Source organism: Sceloporus occidentalis, unplaced genomic scaffold (assembly GCF_023333645.1).
Source record: "Sceloporus occidentalis isolate IW3139 unplaced genomic scaffold, rSceOcc1.0.p SCAF_6, whole genome shotgun sequence".
NCBI classification, from domain to species: domain Eukaryota; kingdom Metazoa; phylum Chordata; class Lepidosauria; order Squamata; family Phrynosomatidae; genus Sceloporus; species Sceloporus occidentalis.
This window is the reverse complement of record NW_028316986.1, coordinates 9,813,375-9,829,366: the sequence shown is the minus strand read 5'-3', so window position 1 is coordinate 9,829,366 and position 15,992 is coordinate 9,813,375. Positions and strand designations below refer to the sequence as shown.

Genomic DNA, 15,992 nt, shown 5'->3' with positions numbered 1-15,992 from the left:
ATAGCTGATATGCTGTAAAGATATTCAAACTTAAAACCATCGAGTCTGAAGGAGCTGTCAGGTGTGGGTGACAAAACCAGTTTTGTGTAATGCAGGAAAGTCAGTGAAGGCTTTTTTGTGTGTTTTTCAGGCTGCAAAAAACTATGGATGCCAGCCATGAAAGCCTTTGACTTCTCAGTGAAGGCTTGCTCAATTTCTATGTGAGGCAGTCAGCTACTGCTAAAATGTACTTAAAAGAGAGAACTCTTGCCCTCATTTTTCAGGCCCCATACAGACAAGCCAAAATAAAGCTGCTTTGAGTCACTTTGGAGGTATGCTGTTTAAATGATGCATGCGTCATTTTGCAAGCGGCTGAACATCTGTTTTAATAATTAAGGAAATTAATGTATATAAATATTTCACTTTTCCAGCAAGGGAAGAAGGGAGAGTGGACTCCACCATCTTGAAAGCATCCTTTTCAGCCCCTTTGCATTTGGTTGAAGAAGGAGGAACAGAAAAAGAGACCCACTTAATTGAATCAAAGTTGGGTGAATGACTCTCCAATGCCACCCTAAAAGTCTAGAAATTCACTAGTCAGTCCAGCCAATTATATACACACCAAGCAAATCTCACAATGCATAGCTAACTGACTGACCAAGGAATCATAGGCAGCAAGATTTTTTCAAAATTCACAAAATAGCAATAGTTATATTGGAACAACTAAAAGGCACAAAATGTAACATGCAAGTTTTCGAAGCTCCACTGGCTTCTTGACCAAGCAAAGGTGTTAAAAATCAAACAGGAGAAGGAAAGTAATATAAGAGACAGACATTTTGTCTCAGAAGTTACTTCTGTTGCCACTCAAGAGGATCTGGAGGGATCTCAATGAAGGCAGAGTCTGCTCCCATAAAATGCAACTTCATTAGCAAAAGAAAAGTAACTTCCCTTGAGATACTGGCCTGTGCAACACTGAGTTTTTCAACAAGTCTGCATTGTTACATTTGGAAAAACCTTTAGGGTCTGTACTTTTAGGTAAAACTTGCCAATTGTAGCCCAAGTGAAAGCACTGATCATTGAAACTTTGTTGGAAGGCAGAGACTTCAAAGTTTTAAAAGTTTCCATTTCCTCTGCTACTTTATTATTTCCCCCCACACACACACACACTGACACACACACAACTGTTCCAGGCTTATTTGGACCTGGCTGCATTATTGTTGTTGTTGTTATTATTATTATTATTATTATTATTATTAAGCTTTATTTATATAGCGCTGTACATTTACACAGCACTGTACATAAAATCTTTTAATTAGACGGTTCCCTGCCTTCAGGCTTACAATCTAAGAAGACATGACACAAAAGGAGAAGGGAATGGTTGTGGGGAAGGGATCAGGCCCAGCATTCTTCTCTCCCTCTGAGGCCTGGACCAAGGCAGATGGACAGATGGAGGGCTCTGTATCTTAAGGATAGGCCTGATGGCATTGGCCCACCCTCCCTCCCCCTCAGAGGCCAGGATGGAGTTGGATGCCTTCTGGGAGGGCTCAGTTCCTTTAGGGAGGCATTATCTGGATGAAACCAGTTCCTAGCTTCTTGTGACAGAAATTCCAAAAATCTAATTATCGTCTGCTAAAACTGGGGGGGAGCTTGGGCAAGTCACACTCTCTCAGCCTCAGAAGAAGTCAATGGCAAACCTCCCCTGGACAAACTTTGCCAAGAAAACCCCATGAGAGGTTTGCCTTTGGTTTGCCATAAGTCAGAAACAACTTGAAGGCACAACAACAAAAACAGTCTTAAAGTCACACTCTCTCAGCCTCAGGGGAAGGCCATGGCAACAAACCTCCTCTGAACAACTCTTTCCAAGAAAACCCCATGATAGGTTCGCCTGTGAGTTGCCATAAATCAGAAATGGCTTGAAGAAGGGCCACAATGCACCAGTGTGATGCAGCAGCTAAAAAGGCCAATGCAATTTTAGGCTGCATCAATAGAAGTATAGTGTCTAGATCAAGGGAAGTAATGGTTCCACTCTAGTCTGCTCTGGTCAGGCCCCACCTGGAATATTGCGTCCAGTTCTGGGCACCACAATTCAAAAGGACATTGAGAAACTGGAGCGTGTCCAAAGGAAGGCGATTAAAATGGTCAAAGATCTGGAAACCATGCCCTATCAGGAAAGACTCAGGGAGCTGGGGATGTTTAGCCTGCAGAAGAAAAGGTTAAGAGGTGACATGATAGCCCTGTTTAAATATTTGAAAGGGTGTCATATTGAGGAGGGAGCAAGCTTGTTTTCTGCAGCTCCAGAGACTAGAACACGGAACAATGGATGCAAGCTACAGGAAAAGAGATTCCACCTCAACATTAGGAGGAATCTTCTTACAGTAAGGGCTGTTCGACAGTGAAACACACTTCCTTGGAAAGTGTTGGTGTCTCCTTCCTTGGAGATCTTTAAACAGAGGCTGCAGTCATCTGTTGGGGATGCTTTGATTGAGAGTTCCTGCATGGCAGAATGAGGTTGGACTGGATGGCCCTTGCAGTCTCTTCCAACTCTATGATTTTATGATACACACACACACACATGACTATGAAACTGGGAACAGTGGTTGTAGCAGAAAACGACGGTGATGGTGGTGAGAGTGTGGCTTGAAGGGCTCCTTCTCCTGGCCTCCCCCAGCCCTTCATGCCCCTTTGGGCTGCTGCTGCTACTCTTACTACTACTCCAGGGCTGTGCTTGGCTGCCCAGAGGGAAGGCTGGTTGCCATGGCGGCGGCAGAAGCATCAGAGTGAGAAGGAGGAGGCCTACTAGAATAGCCAGGCCTGAGTGCTGCTTGGGAGGCACCTGCCAGAGAGAAGGCCCAGTCGCTATGGGAACCATGGAAGCAGCCACAAACAGGCCAGCAGAGCCCCAGGCCGAAGGAGCAGAGCCATAGGAGGGCCTGCTGGGACTCCCCTCTCCCCCATAAGCCTGAAAGTCTCTCCTCCATTGGCCCTCACTGTGAGTAGCTTTTGGGGTCTTCAGCCAGGCTGAAGGGAGGATTTGGGGGGCAGCTCCATAACCAGAGGAAGCTCAAAGGGTTTGTTGGTTTGTTTATTAAAACACATTGCAATGTTAATCGAAATATGAATGCCATGCTTTCTTTCTCAGGGCGGCGCACTGGGAAATCTGTCCGAAGGGTCTCAGACAGTGCGAGTTCAAGGTAATTTCGGTGGTATCTGCGATGCGGAATGAATGCACTTTGGCACCCCTGGAGAACAGGGTTCAGATCCCAGCTTGGCTACAAAACCTGGGTCCAAAACACACACTGCAGAAATATTCCATCTTGAGATTCTGGGACCTGTCTTTTTGTGAGACGTTTAGCCTCTCGCTGTGTGAGAGAGAGCTCTGGTGCCACAATAAAAAGACAGTTGCCAGCATTCCCTAGCACTGAGCCAGGGCAGTTAAAGCGGTCTTGAAGTGGGTTATTTCACCATTGTGGAATGCTGGAATTTGTTGTTTTGTGAGCTATCCATCCTTCTCTGCCAGAGCGCTCTGGTTCCCCCAATAAACTATAAATCCCAGGATTCTCTAGTATGGAGCCATGGCAATTAAAGCAGTTTCAAACTGCATCAATTCTGCAGTATGGCAGCAGCCTGAGACAGACTAAAAGCCTATGCAACCATCGGACAAGAAGAAAGAGGGGAGTTTAAAGCCCGTTTGGGGCAATTTAAAAGCGAGAGGTGGGCTTTGGCTCAGACGCTCTTCAAACCCTATGATTCTATGCTGACTGGACACATGCGCAGATTTTGGTCCAAAATACCTCAGAAATGATCCAGTTTTGAGACTGCTTTTGCTCAGTGCTAGGGAATCCTGGGAACTGTAGTTTACTGCCTGAAATGATGAGCTATCGGGTAAATTTGTAATTTTGCTTATTTATGGGATGCTGTGGTTTTCAACTTGATTGATCAGTTCCTTCCCTTGAACATGTTCCCCTGAACTGCTATGCATCTCCACTCAGAAGGGAGTTCGCTCTTTTCAATGAAGCTTATATCTTGGTGACAGCGTGTGCAGGACTGCAGCCTTCAGTTTTCAAATACTTTGAATTTTGATTGGCTTCCCATATATTCTATAATGTTTTTGGCATGAGAAGCTTAATTTGCCACACTGTAATACTCTGAGCGTCTGCTGCAATTTTATGCTTGGAGGGAATCATATTTGGGAAAACTTTCTGCATCCCTTTGAATGAATTCAGAACAACTAAATCCCAGTAAGAATACTGAACACCTTAACCATGCATTTCTTCACTCAGTAGGCCCATAAAGTTTCTGGCAAGTTAACTGAGGGCTGAGGATCCTTGGTCCTAAGGATTCTTGGCAGCATCCACCTGTTGTGAGTGGAGACCCTTCAAAATCTGCTCACTTGGAACTACTTCTGCTAAACCCTGCTCTAATCTGAATAAAGCAGGGTTCAGTTTGAAGAAGGATGGAAACCCTCCAAGGACAGTGTTGCACATTATACACAAAAGAGAAAAGGGGGAAGGGATTATTATTACACTTGTCCCTCCATATTCACTAGGGTTAGGGGCACAAGACTCCCACTGTGAATATGGAAAACCCACAAATAACACCATGATTTTTTTTACCTGAGAGGATACCTCTCTAGGAATCTCTAGGTCCTCCAGTGCAACTCTGTGGTCAACGTCCGACAGACACTGGCCATAGAACTATGTCGGAGGAGCTACAAATGCCTAGTAGAGTATTCTCTCTAGGGATCTCTAGGTCTTTCAGTGCAACATTTATTTAAAGTTGACCATAGAGTTGCACTGGAAGAGGACCTAGATATTCCTAGAGGGAACATATTCAGCAAATCTGTGAATAATCAAGTCTGCAAATATCAAATCCACAAATATGGAGGGTTGAGTGTATCATCATCATCATCATCATCATCATCATCATCATCTTCATCTTCATCATCATCTTCATCATCATCTTCATCTTATATCCAGCCTTTCTCCTAACTCAAGGGAGAGAGACTATCTTTTCTATTGGCACAAGAACACAGAGACAGTGTGTGTTTAAAGTGGAAACAATAATGAGAAGATCTCTTTCAGTTACTTTTCTTTTGCTGCTTATTACTTGCTTATCCAATGATAAGGGTTTCTGAAGGAAAGCGATGGGCAGCCATTCTTGATCATAAGGCAGGCAAAAACAGATCAGGTAGCACTGCAAATTCCAGGGAACAGAATCATGGAAGGACCTCCCAGCCATCATCAGTCCAACTGCTTGCAGATGCAGGAAATCAGCAGCTAAAACATTGCTGAGAGCTGGCTGCTTTTCCTCCCAAGAAAGTTGGTTTCATTCACACCTAGCTCCCTTTATTAAAATAATTTTATTTATATCATACATTTAAAAATAAAAATGCTCATGTAGTCTCATATCATTTTTACAAAACTACCATTGTTCTCTGAACAAACACCTTAATATATATAATAACATTCCTTTATCTTTTTCTACATTTGTCCTCTTCTCATTTTGACCACTCTCATTTAAAAAAAAATAGGTAATCCTACCTATTATTGTAATTTCTACATTATCATCATTTCTGACCCAATTTGTTACACTTTCCAAAGTTCTCCTTGCTGCCTCATTGTCACATTTTATTGCAATAGTCTGTTATGGGAGACCACTCCTTGTCTACTTTCTCTAGATCTTTCTGATTTAATAAGGCTGTTAGACTATCCATTTCTTTCATTTCCATAAGTCTCATAAACCCGTCCTCTATTTTAGCTCTTGCCATCAAGAATTCCTTTCTCGTTTTTAGTGGGAATCTTATTTCTTGTAACTTGAATCCATTAGTTTGGCTCCCAACCTCCAAAGCTGCAGAAAAGAACTTCACTCCATCTTCCATGTGATGATAGACCCATCTTCAAGTATCTAAGGGACTATAATCTTATCTCTACATTTTCTGCACTGATCCTGGATTGAGCAGAGGTTTGGATCCAATGACCCATGGGCCCCTTCCAACTGTGCTTCAATGATCCTCTTTTCTTCTCCAGGCTAAACATACCAAGGCTGCATCCACACTGGAGAAATAACCCGGTTTGGCATCGCTTTCACTGCCCTGGCTCAAGGCCCCACAACAAACTCCCAACTCCTAGAATTCCATAGCCTTGAGCCAGGGCAGTGAAAACGGTGCCAAACTGGGTTATTTCTCCAGTGTGGATGCAGTCCCAGTTTTCTCAATTCTTCCTCACAGAGTATTATTTAACCTTGCTTTTTTTAACAACAGCTCTGTCCTGGCTCTTCCTCCACAGGCTCTGGCTGAAAAATTCAGGATGGAGATATCCCCAGCCCCCTCCAATTTACCAAAAGGCTTTCACAGTAAAGTGGTGGCACCTCGCAACCCAAAGCTGGTCAGAGAGGAAAAGAAGAAGGATGGCCCGGTAGGTTTCTTTGGACCAAACTGGTCTAATTCATGGCCAGGTTATGGGAATAGAGTGTTTTTGTAAGGGACAATGGAAGACCTTTTAATAGCTTTCTTTACGTGTGACCATAAAGGAACGAGAGTACATTTTAATACAATGTCATAGAGAGCCAGCTTGGTGTGGTGATTTGAGCATTGGACTAGGACTCTGGAGACCAGAGTTCAAATCCCTACTCAACCATGGAAACCCACTGGTGACTTTAGGCAAGTGACACACTCTCAGCCTCAGATGAAAGCAAAGGTAAAAACCCCTCTGAACAAATTCTGCCAAGAAAACTCCATGATAGGTTTGCCTTTGGGTCTCCATAAGTCAGAAACAACTTAAAGGCATGCAACAACAACAAACAGATTTTATATTCTAACAACACATGTGGAAAACCTTTGCTTATTTACCTCTATAGAGCATCTGTATTTCCACTCAGACTCCACAGTCCCTCTCTAAAAGAGGCAAGGACTTGCATCACTTTGCACTTAACTGCTTGGCTCCACTCAATAGGGGAGAGGGAAACCATGCACATTTTTGAAATAGTCTGATGCTATTTCTAATAGAAATTCCAATGAGAGAGGCAGGAGAGGAAACTGATATGTGCCTGTTTTAAATGTTTCAGTATAAGGAAAGTCACTGGTAGTATAGGGCTTCCTTGGCTGTTGTGAATGCATCTAATTCAGAGGGTCTTTATAAGAAAGGCCTTTGTGCAATGCAGGCACTCATGTATTTGTCTTTATTGGTTATCAATTACAGTTGACTCCATCTGCTTTCCTGAAAGAGATGTCTCTCACCACAGAGCAGAGGCTGGCCACTACTCATGAGGTGCATTTGCCCCGGATTGTCCAACTTCTGGACATGAGCGAAACCTCACACCAGAAGGTAGCTCTTTTTACACACTTATGATATGATACTGTGCAGAGCCTTCACCGGAGGTACTGTAGAAACCTAGGATGTTTCCCCTTGTTTCAGCAAAATTTTGCCTAGTTGCTCAAGTATGTTGCTCAAAGAAAAAGAAAGCAGCCTGATCTTGGATACGTTTACTTAAAGGTCCAGTTGAGTTTAGCAGGACAATTTACTCTCACGTACGTGTGCACAGGTTATTGTGTCCTCCTTGGGAGGGAGTCAAATTGAAACCAGTACAACCTTTTATTTGTAAACATGCACAGGGTTGAGTTGTTATGATGTTAACCACGTTCCTCTCTGCACTACAGAATTAAACTGAATTAATCCTCAGTGCCTTTTCTTGGGGTACCTTGTGAGTTGCAATTCACAGGACTGGACTTGGGCTTTCCAGGAGAGAATTGCAAATATCTCACCAAACTAAAAATCCAGGATTCGGCAGGATGGAGCCATGACAGTTCAGGTGGTATCAAATTGCTTTGTGGTGTGGTGTAAATACTTTCTCAGAGGAGTGGAGGAAATAGTTTTCTTTATTAAAATGCAAGAAGAACAAGCAGGGCACCAAGGTGCTGAAACTGCTCGAGTCCCTCAAACAATGTACAACTTAACCCCATAATAATTATATTAATAAAACTAACAGGAAAACAAAAGATAGCAAAAGTTACTGTGACCATTGACAATTCATTGAAAAATACAAGGATAGCCAAATTCTGATATGAATCACTATATTGGAGGTGTGCATTCCCCAAGCCCAGGCAGAGACATATGCTGGTGGACTGTAGCTCTTTGGCACATGGCTGTTGCATGTCTAGAGGCACACAAGTCCCCTGCATACTTGACCTGTTGCCAGTTGCAAACGTTGATATGCTCACAGTCAGAAAAATAGACTGAGAGATCTTGGCGCCTGGAGCAGAAAGTGCTAGTGGTACGGCCCCTCCCCATGGTGGAAAAAATATAACAGTCAATTAAATCATTTGTTGCTCTAATGGTCTACACTACCGTCTGAGTTCAGCTCTTTTGTTCTGCCTAACCAGACCAGCTGGTCCAGTTGTGGCCAATGAGCGCTGTATTCTCAGTGGGCATTGTCCTGTTGTTCATCTTGACCTCAGCAATGGCCAGAGCATGGAAATGTGTGTCGCTGTTAACGTGTTAATGCTAAATGGTTTAAGAAGATAAATAATCTGTTTATTAAATGTTAAGGTGATTTTATAAAATTAATTTATTAATGCATCATTTCATAACATATTTTTTAAAAGTCATTTACAGTTACTAAAACTGGCCTGTAGCAGGGCAGTGAGGAATGTCTGTTGTTACTTAGAAGCAATGTGGTATGCATTTAAAAATTTAATATATATATTTTTAAAAGAGGTGTTGAAGTTTTTAATAGATTAGGAGTAATGAGGGGATTTTTAATAAATCATTTCCAAGCTCTGTCCATGACACTCAGTTGGCATACCTCATTACTTTTCCTGATGAATATAGAATGCATCTATGTCAACAAGAGAATTCCTTTTTGTGAGGAAAGCACAGTAACACCCAAATCCACACAAAAAAGTGCATTACCTTTATTGGGCTTTTATTTAGTGGGTTTTGGATGTTGTTGCACTTTGCTGTATGGCCAACACAACTATCTTGGATATATTTTCTAGTTGTGAAGAGTTGTGATTTAGTACAGATGTATGTCTCCTGGCACAAGGAATCCTGCCTTTTCTTTGCCAAGGATGCCCTGCTGTGTAGCAGGCAAAGGTCTCCAGAGATTGTATATCCGAGCTAACCAACAATGTTGGCTGTTGAATCCCTATCTCTTGCGTAACACTTAAAGATAAAATGGACTGGGCAGAAATTAATAAGCACCCCAGTCTGGGAGGTCTCTACACAGAAGAGTAGCCTTAGGCAGCAATGCTGGCTTTTCTGACTTCATAGACCAGCAGTGCCTCAGCTGTGAGTACAAGAGAACTCTTTTTTCCCTTGTCTTCCCCCACCCCTTTGCTCGTTTTTGTTATCCCTGAGTGAAAGTTTTAATAGAATTCTTCCCCTCCCACACACACACCCTCTGCCAAAATTGCCTCCAAACTAAAATATCTACAAATTTTAGGTGGTATGTGGGAAGCCATTAGCATTTTAGTAATGGCTAGAACTGTAGGACACTCTCTGATCCATGGTATTAGAAAAGCTGTAGAAGAGCGAGGAATCTCCAGGATCTCCTCAAACTATAACTCTCAGAAGATTTCAGAGAACAGAGCCATGGTGTTAGGACACTAGGAAAGTGGTGTCAGGGCTGCTATAACTGTGTAGCATGGCTTTTCCCGTGAGCTAAACCATCCAGAGTCTCAGAGTCATGATGGTGGACTACTCCTGGGCACCCAGGATGTTATCTTTTCTTCTGGGAAGAATTCTTGCATAGTGCTGGAGGTTGCCTCTCCCCTCTGAATGGATCTGGTGCTGATATGTGCCTTCCCTTCATGTCCTCAGTTCTCTTCGGTTGATCTGGACCAGAGTCTATTCCAGCCATTCCCGTCCGAGGTCATTTTCCAGAATTTTGTCCCTTGTGAGCTCTACCAAGTGCCACTGGTTCTGAGAAACAATGACAAGGTATGCTGTACTGGTGGAACTTTAATGCAGAGGAAGCTGGAACTGGGATCCAGGGAGAGAAAGCATCCCTTGGATTTATGTTGTCCTGACAAGTTTACACATGGCACCACCTCAGCATTCCAGGCCTACCGGTTTCCTTGTATCTCTGTTTCCCCTCAGATCCCACGGCTGGTGAAAGTTGTCCTGGAGAGCTCCCCGTACTTCAGAGTCATCAGCCCCAATAATGTGTGCAATAAAGTTGCACCTGGTATGTCATCAATGTTCCACATCGTCTTCACTCCCGAAGAGAACAAGGTAAAGTTGTCATTTTCCCTGGGAGGGAGATGGTTCTGTCTCTCCAAGAATCCAGGAGAGTGAGAACCCAATGTGGGTTTAGAAAATAATGGCTTTTGGGTTGCCCACTTTGATCCCTGTTTAGCTTCTCTTTGTAAACTCAACTTATTACTGTCTTCCTTCAGGCCCCAGTGCTGAATGGTGGGGGGAATGTGACATGGAGAAAGCCAACCCAAGTGTGCACCCTTTACGGGAGTAGCCACTGATTATGGCTCTCAAGTCCCTTGGCAGGGCAGAGGGAACAGGATCCAGAATGAGAAAGATAGGTGGACATTAGGCATCTTTTCTCCCTAGCTGGATTCTGTTCTGGGTCATTAGTGACTTAAATGGTTGTGACAAAGAGAAGGAGGGAGGCAATGAAAAAAAGGCCTCCTGTGGACCTGAATGCACAGTGCAGCACATTTTTCCAAGATGAGGGTGGGGAGGTTAGAGAGGAGAGGTTCTGCCACTTGCTAATCCAGCTTCTGGAGTGTTTGAGTAGCTGAAAATGCTGGGCGTCCAGTCAGCTGTGATGAACTTACAGTCATGAACTCAGCTCTTCTATGTGGAGGCAAACCGGAAGGTTGAGAGACTCAGTGTTGTTGCTCCTCCTGGGAGGCCCAGTGCAGTCCTTCAAAAGTCCAGTGGCCCACTGTGGGATCCTGAGTGCCCCAGACGGTTTGGGAAGAGTGTGTGTATGTCAAAACAGGTGAAAGAGATATTGTGCAAGACCATCAATGTACAGTGTCCTTTGTGGAGAGAAAGCTGAAATCATGTCTGGACTGGATCAGACCAATTTAGGGCAGGATCCAAGTCACCAAATTGGTCTCTGAACTGAACTAAGGGGACCTCACAAGATCCCTCATGTTATGTGGAAGGGGTCTGGTTGTGTAACTGGATTTTTTCATCCTGATTGGCACCTTGGTGAGGCATCTGGACAGTTGTGGTGTGTGACAGGGAAGCTTGGCAGGGAGGGAATCTCCTCAGAATGCATGCTCTCTTCTTCTTTTGCCCAGGATTATTTCCATGAATTGACCTGCATTACTGAAAGGGAAAAATTCATCGTTCCTATCAGAGCAATTGGTGCCCGGGGCATTCTAGACTTCCCAGACCAAATAAATTTCTCCACCTGTCCTGTCAAATATAACACACTGAAGACACTGTTGGTCCGCAACATCGGCAACCGAGAGGCCCGCTACCAAATCACCACCCAGAGGTAAAACCTTGACGTTTCCCACCTGGTCCATAAGGTGTGTTTTGGCCCCAAAGACCAGCAACCTGTGCTCTGATGGTTTCAGCCCTCCTGGGCAGGTGGCAGAAAGGGTGATGCAAGAGCTCTCCCACCAGTTGATAGCTTTGCCATAGGTTGAAGTAAAAAATGACTTGGAGGCACACAACGACAATGAGAACAAGAACAAGAAGCAAGCCAAACTGGGGCCAAAGCAGAATGTGCTCATGTGTACTTTTATGAATTACAGGCCATTTTCTGCTGAACCCTCCATTGGGACTCTTGGAGTTGGGGAGACCACCCAATTCACTGTTGAGTTCCAGCCAGAAAAGAGTGGCAATCACTGTAAGGACCTGGTTGTGCACTATGATACAGGTGAGCATGGAAGAATGAAACATGCATATGCTCTTGTTCGTTTGCTTCCTTATTGTGTTTAGCTTTCCGGCTTCCTGTAGTAGAATAAAAGACCAAGAAAATGAAAGACCCTGAGGCTGAATGGTTCTTGTCTGGATGTGCTCAACAGGGCTTACTGCTTCCTGGGAAGATTGCTGTGATCAGAGGTTGTTGCTGTGGCTTTTGTATGACACTGTTTGCTCACACTGGGTTCTGTGGACCTTACCACACAGGGCACAGAAGTAGGGTCAGTTCGCATTGGTCGATGCGTATTCACATCATATCGCATTGTTCATTCACACCCATGCTCTCTGAATACGCTTTGCAGATTCGTATTCACGTCATATCGCATTGTTGTTTCACACCTGGGCAGCCTTCCGAATCGAGGTTTTGCAAATCGGCCAATGCGTATTCAGGCAAAGTGAGACAAGTGCAGATTGGATTACCACACCAGCCCAATACAATGTGTATTGGCCGATTCGCATCGGCAGCCTTGCGCATGCTCTGTGGGGCTCTGAACGGGGCGCAACATTTTTAACTTCTGGGGTGAAGAATGAGGTCACTGTTTAGCGCATAAGATCGCGAGAATTGCTGCCTTTAGCCACTTACGAAAGGGGTATGCACCATCTGTACATGTGTGTGTGTGTGTGTGTGTATGCACACACATAAATACATACATACATACATACTTATATATATATATATATATACATACATACTTATATGTACACATAGTGGTACAGCCAAAAGTGAGATGCCTTTTTATGTGTACACACACATTTGTCTGTATGAGTGTTTATACACACACACACACACACATATAGATATAGAGATATACACACATATACACATAGTGGTACAGCCAAAAGTGTGATGCCTTTTTATGTGTACACACACATTTGTCTGTATGAGTGTTTTTATACATATATATATATATATATATATATACATACACACACACATATACATACACACACACACACACATATATATAGATATACACACATAATTATATATATGTATACACACACACACACACACACACATATATAGATATACATACATATACACATAGTGGTACAGCCAAAAGTGTGATGCCTTTTTTATGTGTACACACACATTTGTCTGTATGAGTGTTAATATACACACACACACACACACACACACACATACATATATATATATACACACACAAACACACACACATATATATACAAAAACACACTGTGTCACAGCCAAAAGTGTGATGCCGTATTTATATGTGTACACACACATCTGTCTGCTTGAGTGTTTGTATATATATATATGAGTGTGTGTGTGTGTATACACACACACACACACACACACTCATATATATACACACATATACACATAGTGGTACTGCCAAAAGTGTGAAGCCGTATTTATATGTGTACACACACAGCTGTGTGTGTGTGTGTATACATACATATACATGTATACACACATATACATATACATACACACACACACACACACACACACACACACACACACAAACTGTGGAGCAGCCGAAAGTGTAATGCTGCATATATATATATATATATATACACACACACAAACACAAACATACATGAGCCCCCACACACAAACACACGCACACACATACACATTTGCACATGTGTAGATGCAAAGAGACATGTCACGAAATTTCAGCATATTACGAATACACACACACACACATATATATACATATGCACATAGCAATAGACCTAAGCGTATACATATATGTACACACACACACACATGTTGACATGTATACTAACGAGGAGAGTTAGCAGTATACAATACTAATGTAATAAAAACGCTGAATGCTTATTACCCCCCCCCCCCCCCCCGACACAAAAGGTTTCTGCTTTATCTTGTTCAGTAGAAAAATCGCTCCCCAGCCCCGGCAGTTGTCCTGAAAGGGGAAAGGCCACCGGAAGGAGATGGGGGAAATTCCAGCGCAGCATCATGGGAAATTTGTAACCCGGTGGTCTTCAGGAGAACCAGCAGATTGGATGTACACACCAGCCAAAGCAGCAGAGGTTTCGCACTGGCCATCAATACGGATCCTGTGAATTCACTAATTTTGCAGACTTGCAAAACGGAGGAGCCGGCTGCCTTTAGTTCGGAACCCTGCCATGAATACGCATTGGCCAAAGCGTATTCACGTTATATCGCATTGGTCAATACGTATTCTGAGCTCACAGGTGTGAAACACCAATGCGATATTATGCGAATACGCATCTACCAATGCGAACTGACCCTACTTCTGTGCCCTGTGTGGTAAGGTCCTGTGTCTTCTGTGTCTGTGAAGCTGGCTGAAATGAAACACTGGTTAGACATTCCAGGCCTGTTGAGTCAGTCAACCCTTATAACCATTTCCTTCTGTGGCCATCTCTCCTAGGGGAAGATATCCATGTGAATTTATATGGCGCTGCTATAGATGTCAATATTCGACTGGACAAGTACTCCTTAGTCATTGAAAAAACATACATAACGCTAGCAAACCAGAGGTCCTTGATTATTCACAATCGGAGTAATATCATCGCCCATTTCCAGTGGAAGTCCTTTGCAACAGCAGAAGAGGAAGAGCAGAAAAAGCAAAGGTCCGTTTGACAGTTTGTGGGTGACACCAAATTAGGAGTAGTAGCAGCTAATACCCCAGAGGACAGGATTAGAATTCAAAACTATTGTGACAAGTTGGAGAACTAGGACAGAATTTACAAAATGAATGACAATGGGACAAAGGTGAGGTACCCAAGCAGCCATTTCACAACCAATTTCCCTCCTTCCTCCTTGTGGCTTTAGGCTGTGCCATACTCTGCAGGCTCAGGAGGAGGATGCCTTTGACCAGCTTCTGATGGAATGTGATATGGACCCCACTCTTCGTGAGCATCTCTCCATAGTCACTCGCACCTTCCAGAACCGCAAGGCGACAGTGCAGGAAGACCCCATGCTCTTCAATAATCACATCTTCTCCATTGAGCCACTGGTAAGAAAGTGGCCCTGAAATTGAGGCCACAGGCTTTAGGAGAATAGTACCAGCATTGCGTGCATGTGTCATAGTGCTTTGCTGGAGTGTCCAAAGCTGCTTTTTCTGTGTTATCTCTTACCTTATCCAGGCTCTGTAAAAGAGGCTCATTCTTCCCATCCTTCTAGCTTTTCTTAACTGTTTTCCTGTTATTTTCATCCTGTGTTGTTTTGTTCGTGGTTACTTTCTTAAGTTCTTACTTTACCTATTTGCATTGCCCAGAGAACTCAAGGGACTGAGGTATACCAAAGTGTAATAAATATACAAATATTCCTGTGGAGTCCCACAGCTGAGTTGGAGCTCCTCCAGCGAATCAGAAATGTAACTAAAGAGAGTAATTTCTGGGTCGATCCAAGGTGGTTTTGATCTGGCCTAATCCTGCTGTTGTTTAAAAGAAATAGAGGAACCCATCTTGTAATGAGAGATTAAGGAAAGGGGAAGGAATGTAATTAAAAAAAAATAGAATATGTTTGTGGAAAGTAAAAATCCAAACCATATGAGCGATTTCTTCCCCAAGCCCCCGGGAAAGAGGTGATTATGCAACCCTGGCTTTTTGAGTGCATCTCAGATTTTAGCTTTATTTAGTTTTGCAAAAAAGGCATGCTAGATCAGCAGGGAAAGAAGAAAAAAGAACAGTGGGGGAAGCCCAGGTGGCTTCCAGAGAACAGAGCCCATGCCCACACCTGACTGCTGAGTAGCCCTGTTTCCATTTGCAGCATCCTGTGCCATTAGCAGCAGCCAGCTAGTTACACTGTGAACATGTGCAAGCTGGTGCTTTGGAAATGGAAACTGTAAGAGAAAGAGAGGGAGGGAGGAAGAAAGGTAGGTAGGTAGGTAGGTAGGTAGGTAGGTAGGTAGGTAGGTAGGTGGCATTACCACAGTTGCATTGCCCTTGGCAGAGCATCACTGCCCTGTAATGTGGCTCATTAGCTGCCTTCCTGCTATCTCTGAATCATGCTGACTGTCAAGAATCTAATTTCTTAATCCACTTCCAGATTGTGAGGCTGGTGCAAGAAGGATGAAATGAGCATTGTTCCGGTGGTTACCATAGACAGTGTCCTCCTCAAAGCAAATGGGGCTGGAGGGTGGCAGTGTTTGTACTGTAGTTCTT

The 15,992-nt window shown here is 43.5% G+C and overlaps 1 protein-coding gene across 3 annotated transcripts in view; it reads left to right on the top strand.

Moving 5' to 3' along the window:
* The first annotated feature begins 2,766 nt into the window (after positions 1–2,766).
* Positions 2,767–15,992, top strand: part of HYDIN (HYDIN axonemal central pair apparatus protein) — a 117,880-nt gene continuing 104,654 nt past the window's right edge. For all 3 annotated transcript variants that reach the window (XM_089528844.1, XM_089528843.1, XM_089528845.1), the window contains exons 1-10: positions 2,767–2,965; positions 3,116–3,167; positions 6,261–6,389; positions 7,173–7,298; positions 9,792–9,911; positions 10,071–10,205; positions 11,240–11,439; positions 11,702–11,826; positions 14,255–14,456; positions 14,659–14,842. In XM_089528844.1, the coding sequence (XP_089384970.1) occupies positions 6,282–6,389; positions 7,173–7,298; positions 9,792–9,911; positions 10,071–10,205; positions 11,240–11,439; positions 11,702–11,826; positions 14,255–14,456; positions 14,659–14,842 (1,200 nt within the window). In that variant the 5' untranslated portion in view covers positions 2,767–2,965; positions 3,116–3,167; positions 6,261–6,281. The remainder of the gene's footprint in view (positions 2,966–3,115; positions 3,168–6,260; positions 6,390–7,172; positions 7,299–9,791; positions 9,912–10,070; positions 10,206–11,239; positions 11,440–11,701; positions 11,827–14,254; positions 14,457–14,658; positions 14,843–15,992) is intronic.